The 26,241-nt window shown below is 59.2% G+C and overlaps 1 protein-coding gene across 1 annotated transcript in view; it reads right to left on the bottom strand.

Annotated features, from left to right (window-relative positions):
* The window catches only part of SNED1 (sushi, nidogen and EGF like domains 1), a 65,512-nt gene that overhangs the window by 20,742 nt on the left and 18,529 nt on the right, over positions 1 to 26,241 (bottom strand). The window contains exons 4-21 of the mRNA XM_039861627.1: positions 25,814 to 25,976; positions 23,262 to 23,387; positions 22,861 to 22,974; positions 20,791 to 20,904; positions 16,689 to 16,814; positions 16,390 to 16,494; positions 16,053 to 16,166; positions 15,368 to 15,484; positions 14,493 to 14,609; positions 14,278 to 14,394; positions 14,007 to 14,120; positions 13,585 to 13,758; positions 6,012 to 6,125; positions 5,326 to 5,439; positions 4,897 to 5,010; positions 3,707 to 3,820; positions 2,879 to 3,175; positions 1,432 to 1,616 (exon numbers count right to left, since the gene is read on the bottom strand). Of these exons, the coding sequence (XP_039717561.1) occupies positions 1,432 to 1,616; positions 2,879 to 3,175; positions 3,707 to 3,820; positions 4,897 to 5,010; positions 5,326 to 5,439; positions 6,012 to 6,125; positions 13,585 to 13,758; positions 14,007 to 14,120; positions 14,278 to 14,394; positions 14,493 to 14,609; positions 15,368 to 15,484; positions 16,053 to 16,166; positions 16,390 to 16,494; positions 16,689 to 16,814; positions 20,791 to 20,904; positions 22,861 to 22,974; positions 23,262 to 23,387; positions 25,814 to 25,976 (2,439 nt within the window). The remainder of the gene's footprint in view (positions 1 to 1,431; positions 1,617 to 2,878; positions 3,176 to 3,706; positions 3,821 to 4,896; positions 5,011 to 5,325; positions 5,440 to 6,011; positions 6,126 to 13,584; positions 13,759 to 14,006; positions 14,121 to 14,277; positions 14,395 to 14,492; positions 14,610 to 15,367; positions 15,485 to 16,052; positions 16,167 to 16,389; positions 16,495 to 16,688; positions 16,815 to 20,790; positions 20,905 to 22,860; positions 22,975 to 23,261; positions 23,388 to 25,813; positions 25,977 to 26,241) is intronic.

The following is a 26,241-nucleotide window of genomic DNA, read 5'->3' as shown; positions in this document are numbered from 1 at the left end:
TGCCTGGAGTGGCCGCGGTGTGATCAGAGGCTGGTGTACAGCCTGGGGGGACCTGTCTCCTCTCCTGCCTGGACAGGAGGCAAGGTGGCCCTTGGCCGGAATTCCCAGGATGATCCCCAGCCCCTCGCGGACAAGAGGGCCTCGCTGCAACATGCGGGTCAGGCCGAGCCCGCTTCCTCCGGGGCCTGGGCTCTTCCCCAGGCAGCGCGCGCCGTGACCCGCCCCAGACCCCCGGGCGCCGCATCTTCACGGGCGTCCCCGGTCCTCACGTGTGTCGTCACAGCCGGGGGCGGGGGACGAAGCGTGGCCCGTGCGGCTCCACGAGGAGGGGGCTCTGGGGGCCGTACCTGGGCCCCCACTTCTCCCTGTGCACCTCTTCCTTCCGTGCGCTTTGTGCCATTTCTGGGATCTGTAAGTCCTGGGAGCCCCCGCAGCGAGCCTGGGGGTGGCCTTGGGGACCCCGACACAGTCACCGAGTGCCTACCCGGGGGCCCCGTTTATGTTTCTGTTGCGTTGTTTTTTGGAACGGGGCAGGTTGTAAAACCGGGGAAAGTCACAGTGACACTTAAGAGACAGAGTCTTGTCCCCCACACGGGTGGCCGTCCGGTTGGAGAGAAAGAACACACACACTTGGGAAAAAATGGTCTCGGTAAGTCTGCAAACTAGAAATGTAGAGAAGTGTGGGTGGTTCCAAGGAGGGACGGGAGGCAGAGCACCTCGCCTGGCACCCGCGGTCCCCAAGGCCCCCTCCCCATGACCGCGGCCGGAGACGGCAGAGCTGCTCCCGCCAAGCCCGCCTGGACGCCGTTGTCGGGCACAGCAGTTAGAGGGGGGCTCCCTTGGCTGCCGCTGTGTCCTGTGCAGGCCCGAGTCCAGCGCCCCAGGTGGCTGGGCCACCTCTCCCCTGCACTCCGTCTTCCAGCTCTGCCCGCCAGCCCTGAGCGGGGCTGGAACCACCCACGGGGTCCAGCGGGGACGCAGCCTGGAACCTGGCCCATCAGCAGCCATTCTGGGTCCCTGATGTTCACTTGAACTTTATTTATTTTGTAGTTTTGTTTGTGTTTAACTTATAAAAATTTGGCATAAGTTTATATGCCTAGTTTAAGGTGTGAACGGATTATCTGAACAAAAAAATTTAAGGCAACCCATCGGTCGCCCTCATTTCCCTCTCGGAGGGTCTGCATGCCTCAGGCTGGAAGGACTCTGGGCTGGTCACCGGAGCGTCTCGCTCACTATCTGTGCAGGAGACGCTGCCCCCAGATTTTAAGGGTGTCCCTGCTCTTCTGGGAGACTCGGACACTTGTCCAGCAGCCCCGTGAGGAGGCGAGTCAGGAATGAGACCTTGGGAGGTGGCACGGCCTGGTGTGAGGGAGGTGCCCGGAGACACGGGAGGCACATGCCCCAGGACGAAGGAGGCCGGCCGAGCTCTTACCCAAACGTGAACCTGTCCACGCTCTTGTCCACCTCGGCAGACTGGTCCTCCTGCGCCTCAGGGTGGCGGATGGACACACGGACACTGCTGACCGTGGCATGGTGGATCCTGTGCAGAGCCCACCGCACTGAGATGGCCACGGCGGTCACGTTGGTAGCCTCGAGGCCCTCAACAGGGTGGGGTCCTGGGGGACAAAGGGGTTGTTCAGCCGGGGGCGGGGTAGGAGCTCGAGACAACCGATGGGGCTCGGGAAGGGTGAGGGGGGCACAGGCAGGCACCCACGTAAGGCGCGGCCAGCCCAGGCATGACTCTGGGTCGGAAGCTCCGGGCTTCGCCTTGGAGGTGCTGCAGAGGGGCTGCTGTGGCTGCTGCCCTGGGCCATCCGGCTGCACCAGGGGCCACAGTGGGGCAGGGTCCTTCCTGACTGGCGCTGACCCTGCCTTGGCTTTGTCTTCCCTGGCTGACTGCTCTGGTCACACAGACAGTGATCGTCTGGGCACCACCTGGGTGCTGCTGGGGCCTGTCGGGCACGGGGGCCAGGAGAGTCCTCTGCGCCCAGACCCAGGGGAGGGGTCAGGTGAGTCCGGAGCTCAGATTGGCACGTAGTGCCTGATCAGGTGGGCACTGGCCCGGCACCTCACCCTGTCTCCCCGTGGAGACTCCACTCTGCTGGGGAGGGGAGGCTCCCTCTCTCTTCCAGACCCCCTTTCCAGGTGGACCCCCCTTGAGCACTGGGGAAGCACGAGTCAGAGAGAGGCCCTCCTCCCTCGGTCCCCAAAGAGTCCCGCTGGCCGGAGCGCATCCTCGGTGCCTCTTGGCCATCACGACACGCCCGTCCTGACTTCCTCATCCTGTCTCTCGCTTGGCCCTCAGTGTCAGCACCCTGCAAGGACCGCTAGGTGACACCAGGGTGCCCCTCTTCCTCCTTCCGTGCAGCCTGCTACAGCCCTCTCTGTGCTTCACCTCCAAGCTCCGGCCGCTGGTCCTGTGCCAGCACCTGGTGTGGGGGGGCGCAGAGCCCCCCACCATCCCTCAGCGCTCGCTGCCCAGCTGCGGCTCCACTTCCTCGAGCCCCGGCACCTGCCTCCACAGGCTCCACCCACGGGCAGCCCCTGCCCACAAGGGTGTGCTGGCATTGTCCCTGGCCCCTGTCCACTCCAGGAGCAGGCAAACGGGTGAGGCCCCAGCCTCCCTAGATGCCCAGCGGTTCTTGCTCCCCTTCCCGTCCTCCCCACCCCCGCCCGCCTAGCCACAGCGCTGGCGTCCCCTCCTCGGCTGTGTCAGGGTGGCCTCCTGCCACCTGGCCCGTCCCCCAGCCACCCCCACGTGGGCTGGCCCGCCCCAGCACCCTGTCAGGCTCCCCACGAGCTCCCTCACTGCCCCCTCGCCCCATCTCCGTGTGCGTCTCTCCCGCGCCCGGCGGCGGCGTGGGGCGGGGCCACTCACGCGTGCGCGCGAGCAGCGCCGCGGGCCGGCTGATGTCGTTCTTGTTGTTGGCGTTGCGCTTGACGGAGAAGACGGAGATGTTGTAGGCCCTGCCGGCCGCCAGGGCCCGGAGCTGGTGCGAGGAGCGGCTGCGGTCCACGAAGTCGGTGCGGCGGGAGGCGCCGTCGGAGGACGCGTAGGTGACCGCGTAGCCGTCCAGCACTTGCCTGGCCTCCTGGCCTTCAGGCGGGCTCCAGGAGATGGAGACCCCGCTCTCCTCCACCCGCTCCACCTTGAGGGCCGTTGGTGGGAAGAGCTCTTCAGGGTTTCGGCCAAAAACAAGGGAAGCGAGGTGGTCAGCTGTCGGCGTGGAAGCCCCAGCCCTGCCCCCGCCCCGCCAGCAGGTGTCCGGCCAGGGGCTCTCCAGCCTGGCTACCCCGGGGCAGAGGTGGGCACTGCTAGCGTGGCACCCGCAGTGGACGCCTTCATTTTGGTTTCTGGCCAGGGCGCCCCGGAGAGTCTCGTGCGCGCGCACGTGGCCACAGCTCTGCCCTCCCCCCAGGGTCCCCGTGTGCGCGCACGTGGCCGCAGCTCTGCCCCTGGACAGTCCCACGCGCGCACGTGGCTGCATCTGTGGCTCCTGGAGGGTCCCGTATTCACACGTGGCCGCGTTTGTGCCACTTGGGGCTGTACGCCCTCTGTGCCTCTCAGGCAGAGCCTGGGTGAGCGACTGCTAGGCGCTCTGCCCTGGGCTTGCAGCTCAGCCCTTTGGCCTTTGCTCTGGGCGTCTGCCGCCCCTGAGGGAGGTGGGGAGACCCCGCCACCCATGCTGGTGCCCTCGCGCCTCACCTTTGGCACAGTCCTTGCCCGTGTAGCCTACTTTGCAGGTGCAGCTGTGGGACCCATTGCTGGCCAGGCAGTAGCCTCTGCCCCCACAGGGGCTGGAGAAGCAGGGGTCACTCACTGGGAGAGGGTAAAGCAGCAGTGAGCTCTGGGGTGTCGCCAGGCCCCCCTACTCTGTTTGCACCCTTACGCCTAGGGGCACTGGGTCTTTCTGGTGTGGCTGTGTTTGTGGGTGGAGGCAGCACTTTTGGGGAATGGGGGTAGGAGAGGGGACACTCTTAGAGGGGGGAGGGCAGGGTTTGCCACAGGCCCCTCTGAGAGACCAAGCCAGTGTTGCCTTCTGACACTGAACCAGGCCACCCTGCCACCACCCCTAAGGTGCCCTGGTGGGCAGTGCCTCAGGGTAGGGCGCGCAGAGGCTGGCCCCACCCTGCACCGTGCTGTGGGCACTGGTGTGGACTGAGCCCCCAGGTCGGGCAGGCCCACAGGTCCCTAGGAAGGCCACAGGAAACGAGCAAACGAGTAGTTAGCCACCACCGCTGTCACCGCCGCTGCAGTCTGTCCTCCCGGACCCTCGCTGGCCTCAGGCCTGGCCACAAACAGTCCCTACTGTGCTCATTCCCAGGCAGGCTGCTGTGCCCTGCAGTCCTCGGCCCCAGGCCTGTCCCCAGCACAGCCCGTACTGCCCTGTGTTGGAGCTGGGGCCCAGAAGCCCCGTGCACCCTGCACCCCTGAGTGCTGCCAGCCAGGCCCAGCTTGGGGGCTGGGGACACGCAAATAGACAGGTCAGGTGCCCCCAGGACACAGCTGTCCTAGGAGGGGAGGTGTGCTCGGCAAGTGGGGGGCAGTACAGATGGGACACCCCGGAGAGGGGGTGCTGGAAAGGACAAGGCAGCGCGGGCCTGTGAGTGGGGGGAGGGGATGGATGCTGCAGCTCAGAGGGCAGCTTAGGCCTTATCTTGGAGGGACACGCCAGCCAGGACCCGCTCCCCTGGGAGCCCCTGCTGTGGGCCAATGGGGAGAATGTGCCAGATGCCCGGACCCGGGGGCTGTCCAGGGACCGCAGGGCCACACGGCTGGACGTGGAGCCGGGGCGGACGTGAGGCCTGATGGAGTCTCCGAGGGACGAGGTGGGGCCGTCGGGGGGGAACGGGGTGCCGGCAGGTGCAGGGGAGGAGCACCGGGCTGTGCCCCACCTGTCTCGCAGCGGTGGCCAAGGACGCCCTCCGGGCAGATGCACAGGTAGGCCCCGCCGGCCTTCTCGCACCGGGCGCCGTGCTGGCACGGGCCGGAGTCACAGGCGTCCACCTCTGCGGAACATCCAGAGAGTGGGGCCCGGGCGGCAGGGGGGAGTCTGGGGGAGGGAGGAGAGGACAGCGGGAAGAAGGGGAGGGGAGGCGAGGGGAGAGGCCCGTGGGGTGCAAGGGGCTCGGGGAACCCCCTCACCTCTGGGGTCCCTCCCGCCAGTATCCCTGTCAGGCAGGGCCCTGGGGACTGTCCTGCCACCACCCCCCCCGGCAGCCGGGGTCTGAGCTTGTAGAGAAGGGGTTTGCCTGGGGCGTCTGGGGTGTCACAGTGTGAGTGAGGGCCCCGGGCCGACAGGGGACCGCTAGCACAGCGCCTACCTGTCTCACAGTGGACTCCGGCGAAGCCTGCGGGGCACTGGCAGACAAAGGCCCCTGGGAGGTCCCTGCAGGAGCCTCCATTTCTGCAGGGCTGTGCCTGGCACTCATCTGTCTCTGTAGAGACAGGACACGAGCCTGCACGGCCCCGCGTGGCCCTACACAGCCCCCACGGCCCTGCATGGGGCCTCCCCGGCTCACGCCTCCCCCAGCCTTCTGTGTGCAGCCCGGGGCTTCAGCCCGACACCGCTCCCTCCACCCCTGCCCCGCGAAGTCCCCACCCCAGGATTCCGTGTCCTGCACTGCATCGCCCAGGCTTTTTGGGGCCTTGACTGGACATCCTGGGCCTGGCCCTCTGGTGGTGTCTGTCTCATGGGCCTGAGGGTGCAGGGCCCCTTCCCTCCGCTGGCTTCAAGCCAGGGCCAGAGTCTGCGGGCGGCAGGAGAGGGCCCGTGGTCAGGTCGGCGTCTGCCAGCTGAGCTCTCTTCCCCCGTCCCCCCGGGGGGGACTCCACGTCCTTCTGGACAGCAGAGCTGGTTGGTGCCTGAGAGCGAAGGCAGTCCCCAACCAGAGACCAGCCCGGGGAGGGGATTGGCTGGAGCAAGGTGACCACAGCCAGGGGGACCCCAGGGCCTCTGGCCCACAGCCAGGGAGCTGGAGCTGCCGTCTGGTGGCCTGACCCGTCTTACCCAGCTCACAGCGGGCTCCCTCCCGCCCCGGGCTGCAGGCGCACAGGTACCCAGCGACGCGGTCCTGGCAGGAGCCCCCGTGCAGGCACGGCTGCGACAGGCACTCGTCAATTTCTGCTTGCGAGGGTCGCCAAGCGCACGGCAGCCAGGAGAGACCGAAGAATAAAGCAACGTTCTGTTGTTAGAGGCGGTGGCTCGACGCCAAATCAAGACAGACAAGAGCTGTGTTCTGAGGAGGGGGCGGAATTCTGTGACACCCCCTTGGTGCTCGGAGAGGCCGGGACCCAGGGCGGCCGGCGGCTTTGGACAGGAGGGCACGGACTGGGGACCTGGTGCTGGGCCTATGAACAAGGACCTCGAGGGCTCTCAGAAGACACGGGCCCAGTCCCAGGAGACCTCCGGCGGACGGGCCGGGTCAGTAACCATCATGGATGAAGCCCATGTGATGGGGTGAACCCTTCCCCTTACTACACTCACGGGTGTTTCTCAAACTGGGCGTTGTGGTCCTGAACTCAAAACGTCCAATTTAGAAAAGTTGAACTAGAATGCTTACCACGTAAGTAAGTAAATAGATGGTGATGGCACAGTGACCCGTGGGGCCAGGGGCCAGCACCCAGCCTGAGAGCTCATCTGGTTACGTGCGCGCCCCATCCCGCGTGACGCGAATTTCTGTGGCTTCCTCTCTGCCTCTTTCGACTAGTTTTCGAATTGCTATGAATTGCCTAAACAACACCGTGTGTGGTTTTGCTGTGCTGTTTGTGGACCCCCTCGACAGCGCGGTGTGCGTGCTCTCCCTCACTCGCGCCCCGTGGGGTGCCGGGCCGCGCCTCCCCGCCCTTGCTCCGTGTGCATTTGGGTTGGTTCTAGACTCTTGGCTGTTGCAAGAAAAGAGATGCTTCTGTGTATGGTCTTTCACATCTTCTGATCCGGCGGTGCAGCTTCCCTTACATGGACACCCGGCAGCGGAATTGCTCGGACACAGCTTACGTGACCGGTCCCCTCAGTGGGCACGTCGCCAAACCATCTTCAAGGTGCTTGAACGAGTGCACGCCTCCTCCAGCAGTTTATAAGCGATCCTGCTGACCTCGACTCCCAGCCCGTGTGGCCCGCAGACCCCGAAGCCTTGCTGGCTGCGGGGTTCCTTCGTGCGTTAGTCGGCATTTGGGTGGTCGCGAACATTCTTTTTACGTGTGTTGGCTTTGTGTGTCTCCTTTTCCATGAAATGCCCGTTCATGTGTTTTGCCGATTTTCCGAATGGGTCGATTATTCTCTTCTCATTGATTCATAGAATTCTTCATATAGTCTTGAAACCAGTTTAGTTAATTTGCCCACTTTTTCTTTTATTATTAGTGTTTTTTTTTTTAATGGCTTAAGGACTGTTTCCTTACCCCAAGGCCTATATTTCCCACCCAAAAATATGTAATTAAAAAAATCTTTGAATCCTGAATCCATCTGAAATTAGTTGTGTATGTTGAGAAGTCGAGAACCAGTGCAACATTTTCCCAAATGCACGACCATTTTGTTCGAGCTGTCTTCAAGATTTTCTCATGCTTTTTTTACAGTTCGAGCATTTACATTAATGTCTATATTGAATTTCACACGTGGAAAAATGTATCATGTTTTTGATATTGTACACGATATTGTTTCATTTCATTTTTCAAGTTCACTGCTAGACTATGAAATTATAATCGATTGTGTGTATTGACCGTGTATCCCGTGGTCTAGTTGAATTCGCGTATTAGTTCTATAGCTTCTTTGGTGGACCTTCCTTAGGATTTTGTGTGCACGATCGTGTCCTTGTTACTTCTTCCTTTCCAACGGCTGTGCCGATTGTTCCCGCCCCTTGTCCGGCACCGCCTAGGACAGTCCTGGGGGCGGCTGCTGAAATCGCTGCCTTTGCCTGGTTCTGACCGTCTCAGGAAGGCTTCGCCATTAAGCCTTTTGCTGGCTGTTGGTTTTCATGGGCGCCCTGTGTCAGGCTGAAGAAATCCCCTTCTACTCTTAGTTTAGTGAGAGTTTTTAGTAACAGTTGAATTTCGTCAGGTGATTTTTCTGCATCTAGCAAGAGGATCATATGATTTTCTTCTTTATCTCTCTGCTAATATGGTGAATTCCATTTACTGATTTTCAGATGTTGAACCAGCCTGCGTTCTTGAGATAAACCCCACTTGGTCACGACACGTTACCCTTTTCGTGTAGCATTGGGGTCGACTTAGTGCTCTCTCGTTAGGATTTTGTGTCTATGCTCATGAGGCTGTAATTTCACTTTTGCAATGTCTGGATTTGGTCTCATGGCGATGCCGGTCTTACAAAACGAGTTGAGACACGTCCCTTCCTCCTGCATTTCCTAAAGGAGCTGTGCACGGTGTTATTTTCTTTAATGCTTGCTAGAACGCACCAGTGTTCCACAAATCCGGCTCTTCCATTTTCTTTGCAGGAAGGTTTCTATTACACATTAAAATTTAATAGCTGTGGGAATATTCACATTCTCTGTTCATTCTTCTGCCAGTTCTGCACTCATCCATTTCCTGTAGGTTGTCAGCCGCATCGGCCTAAGGTCACAGGCCCTTGTTGTCCTTTAAACGCTGGTGGATCCTTTGCGATGTCTCCTCTTTCATTCTGATGTTACCCAATTTTCTTTTTTTCTTGATCTCTCTAGCTAGAGGTTTATCTATTTTACTGAACTTTTCAAGGAACCGGCTTTTCGTTTCATTGGTTTTCTCTATATATGTCTCTTTCATAATTACATTTTTAATTGATGTGTAAAAATGAAATTAATTTCGTTATAGTAACCCATATCCGCTGACTGTGTCACTCTTCCTATCATTTCCAGGAGTTTGCCTGTAGGTTAAAGGCAAACATCAGCTGCAAATTCTGACATTTTTACTTCCTCCTTTAGCATTTTCATGATATCGACTTCCTTTTCTTACTTTATTGCGTTGGCTAGTACTGCCAATATAAGATCGGTTAGACTTTGATTATGCACAATTTTAAGGGGAACGTTTCTCTACTTAGGATACTGTTTAGTCTAGGTTTGAGAAGAGGCAAAGTCAGACTGCCTCAGAAGCTACTTTCCTTCCCGAGTCGAGTCAGCAGAGCAGATTCAACTCCTGTATTACGAGGATCAGAAAACTCTGTCCCACAGCCTTCTTGATGTGCCTGTACTCCTTTCACTATAAATATGTGGGTTCTTTTCCTGCTTCTCATCGTGTGGCCCGTCTAGCTACATCCGTGCTAAGCACGCCTCTCTGTGGGTCACGAGCGCTTGGAGAATTCTTTTACGTTCTCCCTCCAATAGATCCTGTATTATTTTACACCACATGGTACTAGAGGGGTGTGTGTGTGTCTGTGATGTTTCTGTCTGGATAAGCAAGTACTTTTTATTCCTTGTTTGGTCAGAATTTATTTCATGAATGGGTATGAATTTGTCAAATGTTCATTATGCATCTATTGAGATTCTTATATGGTTTTTCTTCTTCAATTGGTCAACGTAGCAAAATTTTCTAGTATCAAACTATTCGTGCCGCAGCCAACTTGATAATGGTGTATATAGTCTTGGTAGGCTACTGAATTTCTGCATCTCCGTTCATGTGTTTAATGGACCCAAAAGTTTACTCTCCCCAACCGTCCGTATCTGGTGTTGGCTCCAGGTTACACTGGCCTCGTAGAATGGGTTGGCACACGATCTTTATTTTCTACTCTCTGGAAGAGCCTGCGAGATGCTGAAAGGATCGATCTATCTGTTTCTTGGCAGCATGGTAGAATGTACCTGTCGCATTGTTTGGTGTTTCTTTGTGGGAAATGCTTTAACTACTGCTTCAGTTTCTTTAAATAGTTATAGAATTATGTAGACTCTGTATTTCTCGGAGTCGTTTCTGGTAAGTTACATTTTCTATGAATATTATGTCCATTTCTTCTAAGGTTTCAAATTTATTTATATAGACTGGTTAGCAATATTCCCTTATCATCTTTTTAATCCCTACTCTCTGTCACCTTTTTCATTTATAAAGATTTTTATTTGTGCTCTTTCTTTTTCCTTTTTAATCTTGAGAGAGATTTGTCCATTTTAGTAAGTGTTCAAGGAACTAATTTTATTGTTTATCTCTCCTTTTGTAACTTTGATTTGTTTCATTAATTATGGCTCATATTTGTGGTACCTCTTTCTTTCCATTTTCTTTAGTACCATTTTTTTGTTTTTCTAATTTCTGGAGTCAGACATTTAATTCATTAATCTTGAACTTTTTTTACGTGTATTTACTGCTATAAATGTCCCACGAAGCACAGTATTTGCCGCATCACATGAGTTTCAATGTAGAAAGTGACCATTGTTATTCATTTAAAAATACTTTCACTCTCTCTATGACTTCTGCTATGGCTCATGAGGTATTTCAAAGTATCTTTAAAAATATCTAAACATAGAGTTGATCATTTATCTCCATTTTCATAATAACTTATTTTTTGTGTGTATTCAGAGAATGAATTAGTTCAAATTATTGATTATATTGTTCAAATCTATCTTTTTGCTGATTTTTTTGGCTCCTAAACCTGAATTAATTGAGAGAGATGATGCAGAATTTCCTAGTATTCTGGCGAATCTGTCCTTTTTTTCTGCAGTCCATTAATTTTTGCTTTATATATACATTGAGACTATTATATCTGATGTTTGAATGTTATAATGGTGGTGACTTCTTGGTGAATTGAAACAATCATCGTTGAGAGAGACTCTCCTCACTCTACAGTCTATTCTGTCCGAATTTTGATTTGCATTTGCCCGATTTTGCCCCCATACTTTTACTTTGCCTTTGTATGCTCTTTTGCTTTAGGGGTGCCTCTTCCGAGTGTACAGCTTGTACTGTAATAAATCTGACAATCTGTCTTTTACCTGAAGAGTTTAAGTCATTCACATTTGTCTGTATTTTTTCTATCATAATTCTTTTTAATCTTAACCTTTGCCATTTTTTTCTCTTTTTTCTTTTAGATAATGACAGATCTTTCTACAGTATTTCATAATTCTCCCTTCTCTTATTGCTTACAAAATGTTCTGGGTTTATCTTATTATTTGAGTAGTTCCTCTAAAAAATGACCTTTTTTAGGGGTCGGGGGTAAGCCTCTGAGGCTGTATTTGCATGAGAATGTTTTTTAATGTCTCATATTTGAATAACAATTTGGATAAAAATTTTAGGTCTTAAGTTTGTATATTTCAATATTTCTGCTTGTTATTTGCTGAGCTTGTATTTGTGGGTTGATGTATTTCTCCTTTTTTAGAAAATGCTCAGTCGTTATCTCTTCAAATTTTTCTTTAGCTCATTCTGTCCTTTCTTTCTGGAACTCCAATTAGGTGTTTGATATTGTCCCACATATTACTGATATTCTGGTGCTTTAAAAAATTATGTATTAATAATTTAAAATTCATTTTTTCCTCTCTGATCTTTAGATTTGATAACTTTGGTGACCTGTCCTTGGATTCTATAATTTTTTCTTCTGTTCTATCCGTTCTGTTGGTAAGCTATCCAACGCATTTTTCATTTCAGATGTTGTATTTCCTGTTTTGTTACTTTTAAAATTTTTCTTTCCTCCGCTCAAAGTTTTCTATTCCCTAATTCACTTTCTTTAACACGTTTATAACGCCTGTTTTAAAGTCCTTGTCTGCTAATTCCAACATGTGGGTCATCTGCAGGCCTGTTTCTATCAACTGTTTCTTCTCGAGATTACATGTCATAATCTCTCGCTTCTGAGATATCGTGTATTCAAGAAGAGAAACCAAAGTAGAACATGCCTGCCCTGGGGTGGGTATGCTGTTCTCCGTCAGTCAGGCAGCCAGGCGTTGGAGCTGGTCCCTGGCCTCCCGCGGAGCTGGGCGGGGCGGGGCGGGGCGGGGCGGGGCTGGGACGCAGTTCAGGTCAGTTTCGGTTCAGGTTGGTTTTAGGGGCTTCAGGGTTGAACACGCTCGTCTTCCCGCTGGACTTGAGGCCTCAGCCGTGTGAGACTCTGCTTCCCATATCCCGCCCCGTGGGGGGAACTGGTGCGTGCTGAGGTGTTGCTGGCGTCTGCAGCCCCCATCCAATCTGCCACACGTGCCCGCAGCCGTCGAAGGCCTCCGCGATTTCCCCGCTCCCGCTGGCTCGCGGGATGGCGGCAGCCAGCAGTCACTCCCACCCGGCGAGGGCTGGTCTCCACTTCTTTGCCTCCTCAGCTCTCCGGCAGGTTAAAAGATACAATCTATACGTATCCGGGGGTTCCTGGATATGGCATTGAGAGCAGTGATAGTTTGTAACTGCGTCCTAACGAAAGAGATCTGTGTTTAACAAACAGTTTCATCATCTTTCACCTGATGCCACCGCCATTGAGAAGTCTGGCGCCAATCTGATCTTTTTTTTTTGTAGATTGTTTCTTTCTCCTCTCCCGATGTTTTAAGATTTCTTTCTGTCTCTGATGTTCTTCGATTTTGTTATAACGAGTCCAAAGTTTCTCTCTCCTGCTGCTTGCTGTTCTGTGGGCGGTTCGGCTGTGCTTCCGCGCGTCCAGCTCCACAGTCGCTCATTTCGTCCCGCTTGTATTTTCTCCTCCTTGGACTCCTGTCATCTGGACGTGGCACTTACCCTTCTGCCCTCCATAGTGCCCGCGTGTTCTTTTTGATTTATATCACAATTTCGGGGGAAATTCCTCAAACCGATCTTTCAACTCATTAACTTAGTCTTCATTTGTATCCACCTATAAATTTACAAATTATGACTGTTCTTTCAACTATTACAGTTTCTCAATCCTTTAACCATATTTGTTGGTCCCACTTTCTACGGCCCGCGCCCTGCTTCCTTCTGCGTACGTGGCGCCCTTTCCAGCTCCTGCTCACCTTCCGTCCTTCTCCCCGGGGGACGTGTTGTCTGGACTTACTGCTTCGGGGTTGTTATACTTCTCCGGGGACTCGTGGTCTTGGCTGTGAGCTTACACAGGCCAGGCTTGCGAGGGGTGCGGGAGCGAGCAGTATGTATGTGCCCACCCATCTGGATGCTGTTCCTGTCTCTATGCTAATTTGTTTTAAAAATCCATGTTGCAGGAAAAGTATTAACACTACTCAGATTTTCTGAACAGAGTCTGGAATGCTTTGGGCCAGTGTGGGACGCCTGCCTGCAGCTGTGTCTCCAGGGGCGCCGTCCAAGGGCCATTACACGGCCCTGGTGGTCCAGGATGCCTTAGAGCGGCAGCTCCCAGCCGGGGTGCTGGCTCTGGTCCCACAGGTGAGGGAGGGCAGCCTGCACCCAATCTGCCCTGGCCCCCGTCCCCTGGCCCCTGGCCTCAGCTGCCTCCTGGGCACAGTGGGCGTGACTGTCGGAGCTGGAGCTCAGGGCTGCTGAGGACCCGGGAGCCCTTAGTGAACCGTCCAGAGGGGGGCTAGCCCGGGTTATCCCTGCCATCCGCACAGGGTTAGCGCCTCAGTTTGTGGGGAGGAGACCCAGGAGGGAGGGGCAGGGCGCTGGTCAACACTGCTGGGCTCCCCCACGTGGCCAGGTGAGTGGGGTGTTGGCCTCACCAGCCCTGCCCACCGCCCACCCACCCCAGAGGGCCCGCAGATCACCGTGGCACTGGGGAGGCTCGCTCCAGACGCCCTGCGGCTGGCAGACCCGGACTGCATTGGGGGCACTCGGGCTGTAGCCTTGGTCACACAAGTACACGGCCACTGAGCCCAGCCGAGTGCCATTCAAGCGCAGAGTGGCATGCTTCACCTCCTCGGGGGGGCCGCAGTCCACCTCTGCAAGGACACAACAGCCTGCACCTTGGGGCACCTGCCCCCCCTGCTCTGCCCTCTGCCCACCAGGCCCCAGAGCCCGGCCCTCCGCTCCCGGCACAGCCCGGCCCATGGTGAAGGTGCCCCAACTTCCAGGACAGGCTGCCCGCAGGCTCCCCTTCCCTCTCTCCCGCTCCACGCCCTGCCCAACCCTGGTCTTCCAGAATTCAGAGGGACACCCGAGCCCCGACCTGGCCCTTCAGGCCTCTCACCCGCCTGGCACCGGCGTCCCGTGTACCCTGCCCGGCAGCGGCAGGAGAAACCTGTGCCCAGGCCCTCGCAGGTGCCCCCGTTCGCACAGGGACTCCGGAAGCAGGGGGAGGGGGCTGAAAGGGCGCAGGGGGTCACTGTCACCCATCACTGTCCTTCCTGAGGCCTCTGGGCGGCTTAGGGCTTCCCGTCTGCCCCCTGCTGCCTGGGCCAGCCCCGCCTGGGCCTGCCTCTGCGTCTGGCGGGCCTGGCCACCGGCCCGCTGCACCTTACCTATCTCACAGTGCCGCCCGGAGAAGCCGGGGGGACAGTCACACTTGTATTTGCCAATGTAGTGAAAGCAGGTGCCTCCGTTGTGACAGGGGCCGGAGGCGCACGAGTCCGGTTTCCCTGGAAGCAGAGGCCACGTGGGGTCGGAATCGTGCGTGGGGTCACGTGTGCGCGCCCGCCCCCTCCGCCGCCCCGGCCGACCCCCGGTGGCGGCGCACCGATCTCGCAGTGCCTGCCGGTGAAGCGGTAGGGGCAGCTGCAGTGGTACTCGCCGCCCGCCTCCTTGCACGTGCCCCCGTTGCGGCAGGGCCCCGAGCTGCACAGGCGTGGCCGGGCTGTGGGGACGGACAGAGGGACAGAGCGAGGCGGTGAACGAGGCCCGGCTGCCCCCGCAGGGCCCACGGCCGACGGCCGATGTCTCCACTGAGTCCCACAGGCCCAGCGGCCTAGTGCGCACGCGCCGGCCCGGCGGCCCGGAGGCCCCCGACTCCGCCCCGGGGCCTGTGCCGCTTCCACTCTCCCCCGGGGCTCCGGGCCCTTCCCGGTGGAGAGCCGGCCGCCCCCGCCACCCCCGCCCGCGCGCGCAGGAGGACGGGCTGGGGCGGCCCGTGGCGGTCCCCACGCTCCGCAGCCCGCCGCGACGCCCTGTGCTTTCCCGGGCTGCGCCGGCGCGGGCGCGTCCTCCCGGCCGCTGAGCAGCTCCGGTGCCTGGGCCTGGCTCGGGCGTCCACACAGGTGAAGGTGTGGATCAGGGGCACTGCTGTCCCCCAGCCTGAGGAATCACACCCGGTGACAGAGCCTCGGCCTCCTTCATGTGCTTAGGGGTGTGTGTGTGGGGGGGGGGTGGAGAGAAGGGGCGCTGCCTGCCGAGCTCAGCCCCATGTCCCCCGCCACCCCGCTGCAGGGCGCCTCATAGGCTGTTGTCGGAGTTCCGGCCACCCGCCCCTGAGAGCAGTCACCCTGTGTCCCCCATGCTCCCCTTTGGGACGCCTTTGTGAAGGGCCCAGGACAGAGCGGAGCCACGGGCACCCGAAGCCGGGCTCTGGAGAAGGGGCCGATGAACAGGGCGCGCAGTGGGGGAGGGGCGCCTCGCCTTGCTCGCAGTGCCTGCCGTGGAACCCGCGGGGACATTCGCACGTGTACGAGTCGTCGTGGGCGTCACAGGAGCCTCCATTGAAGCAGGGGTCCGAGTCGCAGGGCGAGGGCAGCGCTGCGGGGGCAAAGGGGGCCCTGGAGCAAGTGTCGCCCCCGAACAGGAGGCTGCAGGGGCCGTGCCTGCCAGGTCACCTTGACGCCCGGCAGGAACCTGGGCCACTTAAAATACATTCTGCCCCGGCCTGACCACGCCGGGCTCTGAGGCCCCTCCCTGGAATTCTGTTATTTCTGAATTTTCCAGAATCCAGCCTCCCTCTTCTGAGAGCTGGATGGAGCTGTGGTCCACGACGTCTTCACGTCACCACCAGCAGCCCAGCACACGGAACGACACACTACGTGAGTCATTACGCACACGGGCAAGGACGGAGCAACGAGTTGGCCCCACACGCGGAACCGCGCAGGCGTTAACTTCCGACAGCCAGGCGGGGGCCCAGGCGCCCAGCACCCGGCGCAGCGGCGAGGTTGGGGGACAAGGACCTGGGCTGCACCACCAGGACGGCTCGGAGGGGCGCAGCCACCGCAGGAAGCCCCGGCCTCTGGCCTGCCGTGCCCCCCTGCTTTCCTTCACCCCCCCTTTCCGGGCAGCCCCCCAGCCCCGCGGGCGCGTCCCCGCGCCCCCTCACAGCGGCTGGCGTTGTGGTCGGTGTGGCAGACGCAGAGGTAGCTCCCGCCGTACTCCATGCAGTAGCCCCCGTCGGGGCACTGCGCGTTCACGTTGCAGGGTGTGGCCGTGACTTCTGCGGGGAAAGGGTGAGCCCTGTCTCGTCTTTCTGGGGACACGTCCGGACCAGGGTCTGGCTACGCAAGACCCAGTGACTGCGCCGGGGCAGTCAGATCAGGCACTTCTGGGCCAGCCCCTCCTGGGGCCACTGCTGGAGGATCTGGACCTGGGGACCCCAGTCCAGGCCGCAGCCGCCATTTAAACTCGGGTTCGGGGGATGCTCGGGGCAGGGCGCCTACCAAACTCGCAGAGAAGCCCAAAGAAGCCGGGGGGGCACTGGCAGAGGGTGGTATTGGTCCCCAGGCACCTGCCTCCGTTGTGGCACTCACAGTCCTCGGGGGTTCCTGCCACGGAGAGAGGGAGGAGCCTCCATTGTGGGGGCGCCGGAAGGCGGGGCCCTCTCCCGCCCCCGCCCGCTCCTGGCGTGCTTCCTGGGGTACACTCGCAAGCCCGCCCCCGCCCTCAAGGTTCTCCGTCGTGGTGTCACGCATCGCCCCCCACAGGAAGCCCCCCAGCTGTTGGCCCCAGCTGCACGCACTGTCGCGGCAGTCGCGGCCCATGAACCCTTCCGGGCACTCGCACGTGTAGCCCCGGTCTGCGTCCACGCAGGTGCCCCCGTTCTGGCAAGGCGCCGAGAGGCAGGCGTCGGGCACCAGGGGGCTTCCTGCAAGAAAGACAGTGGTCACTGGGGCGGCGGCACTCGTCGCGGGGTTCACCTCTGTTCTTGGGGCCGAGCGGGGTTGAAGCCTGAGGCTTGTTGTGCAGAAGCTGCTTTCCTGCCGCCCCGCACCCGCGCGCCCCCTCTTTGGAGCAGAACGGCCGCCGGGGTGACCACGGGCCCTTGGCGTGTGCCAAAGGCCCAGGAAGGCCGCGGCCTCGAGATGCTTCTGACCACGCACCTGTTAGTAAAACTTGGGGCTTTTCCAGATACCTTTCTGTTGTATTTTTCTGGTTTAATTCATCTGCGGTCAGAGACCACGGCCCTTTTCAGTTTAGTGAGCCTGTGCCATGGCCTGCAGGGCGGCCGACCTGGGGTGCCCCGGAGCCCTTGGAAAGGACTTGTGTGTGAATGTCCGCCAGGCCAGCTGGCAGGGGTGGGGGGGGGGGGGGCGGAGGGGGGGTGTCTTCTGTCCTTACTGACTTCCGGCCACCTGGCCCCCGTTTTCTGCCTACGTTTCTCTGCGGGTCTGTCAGCTTTTGCTTGGCGTTTGGGTTCATGTTGATTGTAGGTTCAGAGGTGATGATGAGCTGACCCTGCTGTCATCTTCCGAGGTCCCTCTTCAGCCCACAGTGCTCCTCGAGCTGCAGTTTGTCTCATAGGGACGTAGCTGTGCCCGTTGGTGACCCTTGGCCAACCTACTGCTCTTCCTCGTCCAGCGTTCGGTTTCTTCGTGCAGGTTCGGAATGTATCTGTTAAATTAATACACGGCACAGTTGGCTTTTGTTTGCTGGGCACGTCCGTGGATTTTAACACACACGTCGATCTGTGTGACCCCCACCAGTCTGGATCAGAACATCCGTCGCCCCAGACGTCCCTTGTCTCTCTCTTCTGGGTCACAGACGCCCTCCGTTCCACTTCACATGCAACGGAGGGCCCGCCAGCTCCTGCTCCCCCTTCCTGTCCTTTATCCGGAGGCTGACGAACCGGCCCATGCACCGATTCTTGCCTGCGACCAATTTTTAAAAATAAAATTTCATCGGAGCAGAGACGGTTTTGTTCCTTCATGTGTCGTCTGTGGCTGGCTGCTTTGCCTTACATTGACGGAGTTCAGTAGCTGTGACGGTAAAGCCAAAAATATTCGTCTCTCACGCCATACAGAAGCAGCTGGCACACTCTGCTCTAAGCGTATTATACCTCCATATACGTTATAAACCCCAAATATGTAGCTTTTGTTTTGTTTTTATGAATATCTTCAAAGAGGTGAAAAGGTAAAAAGTCCCACACATGCCGGCGTATCTGCCATTCCTGGCACTCATCATTCCTTGGTGTGGGCCCCGTTTCTGGTCCCATCTTCCTTCTGTCTGAAGAATTGAACGTTTCTTGTAGCGGACGTGCTGGTGATGAAGTCTCTGTTTTCGCTGTCTGAAGACGCCTTTGTTCCACAGTCGTTATGGGAAGTAGCTTTCCTGGGCGTACACTACGACATCGATAGTGGTTTTCTTTCCATGTTTAAAGGCCACTGTCTCTGACAGAACTTCTGCTGTCACCCTGTTTCTGTTTTGAGGGTGTCTTTTTTCTCTGGCTGCTTGTAAGATTCTTTTTGTCATTAGTTTTCAGCAAGTCGACTGTGATGTGGCTTCGTGTGGTTTTCTTCATGCTTTTTCTGGATGTGTGGGGTTTTAGTTTTCATCATATGCGGCGTTTCCTCAAATACTCTGCACCCCCCGCCCCGCCCCAGGACACTCTGCTCCGCAGGTCACTGAAGGGCTGTTCCTCTCTCCGTCTCTCTCTCTGCTACGCATTGAGTTGTTTCTATTTTTCTCTTCAAGTTCACTGATATTTCCTTCCGCAGCGTCTAACCTGCTGTTAATTCAATCCATGGTATTTTTAAAATTCAAACATTATATTTTCACCTCTAGAAGTTTCTTTCTTACCTATTTCTCATGCTCGTTTCCCATAGCAGCTGTGGGCACATGGAACATTTTTATCGCAGGCAATTAAACATCCGTATTTGCTAATTCAGTCATTTCTGGCACTGTTTTTATTGATCTGTTTTTCTTCTGGCTGTGTGTCATATCTTAATTCTTTTTATGCCTGATAATTTTTTATTGTATATTTTGGGTTCCTGGGTTCTGTGCTGGATTTTATTCTGGCATACAGCTAAATTACTTAGGATCAGTAAAATATATGTATATTTTTAGGCGAGGCAACCCTCGGTCGACCTCACAGATTGCAAGGACCTTGTCAGCTTACAATCCCTTATTATTATTTATTTTATTGATTTTTTTACACCTACAGCACCTGGTCTTCCTAGGCGGCCTCCTATCCGAGATCAGACGGGATCGGCTCGCTCAGGGCTGCGTGGCTGTAGTCTCAGGCTTTCAGATTGTTGTGGCTGTTCAGCATTTATTTATACCCACTACAGAGGTGACACCCCACCGTGGACACCACACTGCGCTGGCCCTGGGCACAAAGAGCTCCCCCCACTCGAGCTGGTGGGGGCGCAGTATTCCAGCCCCGCTGGGAGCCGGGGACCGACCGCAGCCTGGCGCGTGCCCGCCGCGCAGGCCCAGCGGCCCCTGCGGAGCCTCTGAGCGGGGGTCTCGTGGCCCCGCCCCCAGCAGCGCCATCCTCGCTCACGTTCCGCCCGCAAACTCCAGCCACCGAACCAAGCGGGCTCCACTCGGAGACTCAGAGGGGCTGCTGGAGCCTGGACCCCTCCGTGCATCGCAGCCTGCAGAGTGGCCCCGGGCAGAACCCAGGCAACCGCGGGGCTCACCTCACCTCGTTCCCTCTTCTCAGGGACCAGGGGCTCGTGCTGTCTGTTGTCCAGTGGCTGGAAACTGTTGTTTCATATATTTTGTCTGGTTTTCTAGTTCTTGACAGAGAGAGCAGTTCCCAGAGCGGTTAACCCTTGGCCGGAAGCGGGAGGCCAGATGCTCTTTTTTTTCCATGATCTCCAAATTTTGGCCAACTTCTTATCGGATCCGATTAGAATGTCAAGGTTTGCACCGTGCAAGGTGGTTGATGAGCTTACATTAGTGGTAGATGTGTCGCTTCTGTTGATGCTTCCTGTCTGCTTTCATTCGCTTTATTCTTCTGTACAAAATGTGGTTTCTTTGTAAACTCTTTTGAGATCACTTATCTGTTTTCTGACACAAATTTAGTTAAATACACTGATATTTTGACAACAATCTGGGCAAGGAGAACTGTGGCACATAGGGTGACTTTAAGCAACCGGCCAGGTGAGGGTGCCAGCCTCCAGCCCTCACCGTGCAGCCTCGCCCTCTCCTGAGCACACAGCCCGCCCACATGTGGCCGTCTGACCCAGTGGCCGATGGCAGGCACAGCATCACCTTTGTCTTACTTATGGCTAAAATGTAATTTCCTCCTAAGTTTCAGACTCAGAGTAAATCTGACAGTCGGTCCTGAGCGGCTCCCTGGGTAGAAGCCGCCCGCACTGTCAGCACAGAGCCGAGGCCGCTGGAGGTCGGAGCCATGCTGTGCACTAAGGCCCTGGACCTTTTCTGTGAGTCGCGAAATCTAGTTGGCCTTTTAATTGATCTGAGTCACAGTCGGCATTTAGACAAGAAACAGAGTAGGAAGTAGCAGATCTCGTCACACATGGTAAGGGTCAGTTGCCTTCCCGGCTCCCACTGTGTGGTCCCTCGCCTGTCTGGGGGTCGCAGTAGGGAGGGAGGGAGGGTGGTGGATGGTGCAGACTCTCCTGAGCAGGGAGAGGGGCCTGCATTTTGCCGGGAGACCAGGCCCAGCGAGGAGCAGGGACTGGCTCGGCGGCACTCAGCAGGTGAGGCGGAACCAGGATCCGCACAGTGGGGGAGTGGTGGGGGTGGTCATTTTCAGCTTCCCAGCAGGGGACACAGGCTGCTGCGGGAGGCGGGCGGGGCTGAGCCTGACAGGGAGGGAAAGCGGCGGTGACCTCACAACCACGGTCACCTGTGGGGGGCACGGCCACTACCTGTCTCGCAGCGGGGCCCCCAGAAGGGCTCTGTGCACAGGCAGGTGAAGTTCCCCACGAGGTCGACACAGGAGCCGCCGTTGAGGCACGGGCCGGAGCTGCACTCGTCCACGTCTGCGGGGGCAGAGCCAGACTGAGCCCCACGCCCAGTCCCCAGCGAGCCGTCCCCGCCCGCCCCGCCCGGCACGTGGCGCCCGTGCAGGCAGCCGGGCACATGCACACCGCGGAGCCGCTGTCCGCCTGGCACTGGCCGCCGTTCGCACACTCCTTGACGTCGCATGGAGACTGAGCTACGGTGCAGAGGGCAGAGGCCAGTGGGCTCAGGGCTGCGGTGGCCCCGGCACTGTCATTGGTGGGGGGACCGGCCAGGGCTGTCCCGATGCACTGTGCTGGAAGGGTGTCTGAGGCTGCGGGGGGCTGGGCCAGGCGCCGGGCACCGGGCCCAGCCCCCTCCTCTGGCGGCACCCACGCTAAGCTAAAGCTGGCGAGCTGTTGTCACAGAGCAGAGTGACAGAGCCTCAAGGGTGTGCGGTGCCCAGGGGGGCCTGGTGGGGGGGGGCCCGGTGGGGGAGGCGAGACTCTGCTGCAGGGGCAGCCGGTGCGAAGGAGCTGAGCCCCCAGTCGGAGTGGGGGTGAGCGGGTACAGCCCGCCTCTGTCTGCCCTCTGACCCCGACCCAGGATGCCAGCTCCCTGACTCCCTAGTGGCTGCTGACACCCATTCCCCTGGCTACACCGCGTGCCTGCTGACAGCTCACTCCCCAAACAACTGAGCACAGGGACCAGACGGGCCCTGAGTTGTGGGGGCCGTGGGGGAGGCACGCAGGTGCTTCAGCGGCCAAGGCTGACCGCACACGGTGACCCCGACTCCATCAGGCAGCAGCTGGGTGCCGTGGGGGAGGGGAGACTTAGGGAGCAGCACGCTGACCCTGTGGTACACCGCCCGGTGTCCCTGCTCTTAAAGGCTCTGGGCCCGGGGTGAGTCCTGAGACCCGGGAGCCTCAGTGGGGTGGAGGGCCGGTGCCTGTGGGGGTCGCCGGCCTGGCCACAAGAAAGCCGAGGCTCAGGGGTCCTGGCACCAGCCCCCAGCCCTCGTGGGGGCCTCACTGGGCCCGGGCTGCTGGCTCCACACGACAGATGGAGGCTCCAAACGTGTCCTGTGGCCGCTGCTCGCCCTCAGAAATGGAGCTGGGGGAGGTGGCGAGGCGTTACTGGCACACACTTGATTTGACAGTGGCCTCTGCGCGTTCCTAAGTAATGGCTACCCGTCAGCGAGTGTATGTGGTGGGACTTGAGTCTGGCCTCTGGCCGAGGTTGGTGGCGATCCAGGGTCACAGTGATTTGATTTAAGGGGTTTCTTTGTTGGCTCCACTGGCGGCTTCCCACAGTGAGACTGGGAGCGGGTGTCGGTCTGCCTTCCTCCCCCGGCGGGCGAAGGGGCAGAGGCAGGGCGCTGAGAGGGGCTGGGTGCGGGGCTGGTGCAGGGCGAGGGGCAGGGCTGCACCAGAACCAACCGCGGCACTAGGAAGGGCGATGTGGGCACAGTGCGGGAGAGGCCAGGGCGTCTCGAGAGGGACCGCAGCCCAGGCCCAGGCTGTGAGACCCCAGGGGCTGGGGAGAAATAGCCTCTACTGCTGGGAGCGGCTGGGTGCCAGGCTCCTGGGGGTGCAGGCGGGAAGAGGGTGGGGGTTTGTGCCTCCCCCCCACAGCTGGCCGTCTGACCTCAGAAGCCCCCAAGTCCCCATCGAGCTGGGCCTATGGTGGGGGAGCTTGATGGCTCCCCCTCACCCAGGCCCTGCGGCCAGCCTGCCCAGACCCTGGCTTGATCTGGAACGGGTACTGGCCTGTGCCAAGGTTGCAGCCCGCCCTGACCCCCGGGGCCCAGGAGGCCTGAGTGTTGCAGCCAGTGCTTTTGCCACAGCCCCTCGCCCATCTCTGGGCACCTGTGTCTGGGGCCGGGCCCTCTGGGGCACGCCAACCACTGCTCCCACCAGGCTGCCCGCCCCCGCCCCCTCCCCGCCCCAGGCTCTCCTGCAGCCAGCAGGCTGGGGCCAGGGCGGGCCCCCTCTCACCTGTCTCACAGGTGGGCCCGCTGAAGCCATCTGGGCACTGGCAGCTGAAGCCGGCAGGACTGTGTGTGCAGGACCCACCGTTCTGGCACGGGTGCGACGCACACTCGTCCACACCTGCAGATGGGGCGGGGGTGGGGCCTCAGTGGAGGAAGGCAGGCTGGGAGGGTCGGTCACACCTGGAGCGAGGGGACAGCAAGCCTCCAGAGCCTTGCTCCCAGGGCGCTCTGCTCCAAGGGGCCGCTGCAGCACCACCCACAGGCTCACGGTCACGGAGCCACTGCATCTGGTGCCCAGTGGTGCCCCACACACGCCGCGCCCACCACGGGGACAGAGACCGTTGACCTTGGGCTCTCAGGGGCCCTGGTGCTCTCATAGTGTTCCCGAGCCTGGTGGCGACTCACCCAGATGGCAGTGCCTCCCTGTGAAGCCCGAGGGGCAGGAGCAGGTGTATGAGGGGTTGCCCGTGACACAGTCGTCGATGCACGTGCCACCGTTGCGGCATGGGCGCAGGGCCAGGCACACGGAGGCTGCAGACACAGGACCGAGCAGAGCTGTCACCCCCTTCCCTCCGTGACCTGAAGGCCTGTCTCCTAGGAGTGGCCCGTCGTCCACTGGCGGCCGAGCGTCCAGGGTGTCTCTCTGCAGGGCTGTGCAGGAGTGCCCGGTGTGACCGAGGCCTGCCCTCCGTCTGCGCTTCCTGCCGACATCTGGACTGCTGAGCTGTGACTCTGGTTGCGGCTCGTGGTGGGTGGCCTTCCCTAGAATCCCCTACACCCACAGCCCCTTCCTGTCCCGCTAATCCGTCAACTTCCTGGCTTGTCCAAGAGGCTGAGAAGACAGGGACCCGAGGGTGCTCAGCAAGGCAGGGAAACCACTCCCTGTGGACCAGGGGGTCCCCGCATGGAACTGGAAGCAGGGGGGCCCCGAAGGCAGCTGCAGCTTGTCCCAGGCTGCCTTGGGCATGTACAGAAATGCAGCACCCAGTTTCCCATGAGTGAGATGAGCGGCTCCAGCTCAGAACCATCGAAGCTGGTGTCACCCGGTGTGGCCTGCTGGCCAGGGAGGACCTCTGGGGGTCCCCAAGGGCCACCAGCTCCCATGCCTGGCCCTCTTGGGCAGGAAGCTAATAGAACTTGGCCCTAGCCCTCTGGAGGAGCAGGCTGCTGAAATCCACGATCAACAAGCACAAACGGGCAAGTGACGAGTGTCTCAAAGTCTTGGCCCTCGTGTACAAGGAGGGCCCCACACCGGGCATGGTGTCGAGGGAAGGACAGGGCATTCCGGGGAGGACCCTCTGGTCCAGAACACCGCCAAGGCTGTGGCTGTCTTTGGGACGGTTCCTGCTTCTCGCCTGTACCTTTCTGGTTCCTGCAGCCACACTGTCACTCGGTCTGCCTTGGTGGGGCTACACTGCGCTGTGTGGCGGCAGACTTCGGAGCCCTGATTGGGGACCAGCCTTGCTCAGGAGCTAGACCTCCTGATGTGGATGCAACGTCTCAGCTGTGAACTGACCCCCCTTCCTGGTAAAGCTGATGAGAGTCATCCTGGACTGGCACACGTGGGCTCTGTCCCCTGGGCTTGCAGTGTTGTTGTGGGGATGCCAGGGGACTGCGCCCTCCCCCGCAGTGCCGTGTTCCAGTAGGGAGGGCCAGCAGCGCCTGCCCATCTGCTCACCCCGGAGGCCTGGGACAGTGAGGAAGAAGCACCTACACATGGGAGGGCTGGCGGGATCCTGAGGACCCCCCTCGGTTACACTATGGCCTCTGCAGGGGAGCAGCACCCGCCTGCACCTGTACCCACACTTGTGCCCACACCTGTTCACCTACCTGTCCTCACCTGCACCCACACCTGCAGTGCTGCCGGCTCACACCAATGCACATCTGCACCCATACCTCACTCCTTAATCACAACCCAAGCCCCCTGGCCAGTGGCAGGTGACCACAACCAGACCTCTCGCCACCCACCAGAAAAAGCTGCTGAGACATGGTGACCAAACCGCCTGAACCTCCACTGCCTAGGTACCCCCCACACCCCCTCGGCCCTCCGCCCCGGGCTGCAGGAGGGCTGCTGCCTACGCTCAGACTGCGCCCGGGATGGGGCGGGCTCGTTTCCAGCCCTCTGGGAGTCTTCCCGCCCCCATGCGCCGGCTCGCGCACGCCTGTCCTCCCGGGCCTTCGCCCCGGGCGCGCGGTGTCTGTTCCCGCGTGGCACACGGGCACGTCCGCCCCCACCCGCCCCACCCCGGGGCCAGTCTGGGTGGGCTCCACTGCGCAGGTGTCGCTCTCGCAGGCCCTTTCGGGGACGCAACCCTTGCCGGTGGCCTCGGTCGAGGCGAGTCCGCGGGGCAGGTCCCAGGACCCGCTTCGCGGTGGCCCAGATGGCCGGGCGTGGTATCCGCCGCTCTCTGTGGAGTGGCTGAGTCAACCGCTGGACGCCCTCTCCCTCTGCTTATAGCAGTGAAGTTTCAGGAGGGGCTGTGACTCGCCCAGGGCCACGCACCCTTCTGCGGCCAGTCCGGCTGTCCCGCAGGCCACGTGCGCGTCCCTGGGGTGGACCCTCCCCCCTCCGCTGTGTGTTCTGGGCCCGATGGACCCCTGGGTGTCTCCCTTCTGTCGGGTGCAGAGACGCCTGGGGTGTCTAACGGGCAGCAGGGCCTGGCAGAAAAGGGGAATGGGATGGGCAGAGCACCTGCCTTCCAGATGGCCCTGGGGAGCACATGCGACAGCCCGGCTCCTTCCTCAGGACCCGGGAAGGAGGCTGGGCGCGAAGTGTGGTGAGAAGGCCCCGCTCCTCCCCTTTACACCTAAGGTCTCCCCAGGAGAGACCCAGGGACAAGCAGAGGGCAGCAGCTCGGGTGGGCGGGGCTGACGCTGCGTCCCCTCCCGCCCCCTGCGCCCCGCCCCTCCTCCCGCCCCGCCCCCGGCGCCCTGAGCCGCCCCCTCCGTCCTCTTACTTGTCTGGGCGCAGCCCCCCACGCGCACCTGGGCATCATCGATTCTGAACGCCCAGCGCCCGGGCACGCCCACGTTGGTGGTGGTCTCCACCTGCGCCATGTCCGCCGTGCGGGAGCCGGGGATGCTGAAGTAGCGCAGCCCGTCCCCTGCGTTGAAGCCGGCCTGGGTGGGTGTGGAGAGAGGGGGCAGGTGCGGGCTGGGTCCGCAGGTCCCTAACGTTCCTGACACACCCACCTCCCCGAGGTGGCCAAGGTCGAAGAGATCGCGCGGGAGCTGGAGAACTCTGAATGCGGTGTGTCCTCACCCCCTCCCCCATGGCGACCCTGCGGGAGGTCAGCCGTCTCCCAGCCAGGTCCTGACAGTTCCCTACGACAGTCCCCCAAGTCAAGGACATTGTTGGGCCCTGCCCCAGCAGGCCAGGTGTGGC

The sequence above is a fragment of the Pteropus medius genome, unplaced genomic scaffold (assembly GCF_902729225.1).
Source record: "Pteropus medius unplaced genomic scaffold, Ma_sr-lr_union100, whole genome shotgun sequence".
Taxonomy (NCBI): domain Eukaryota; kingdom Metazoa; phylum Chordata; class Mammalia; order Chiroptera; family Pteropodidae; genus Pteropus; species Pteropus medius.
This window is presented reverse-complemented; position numbering and strand designations above follow the sequence as displayed.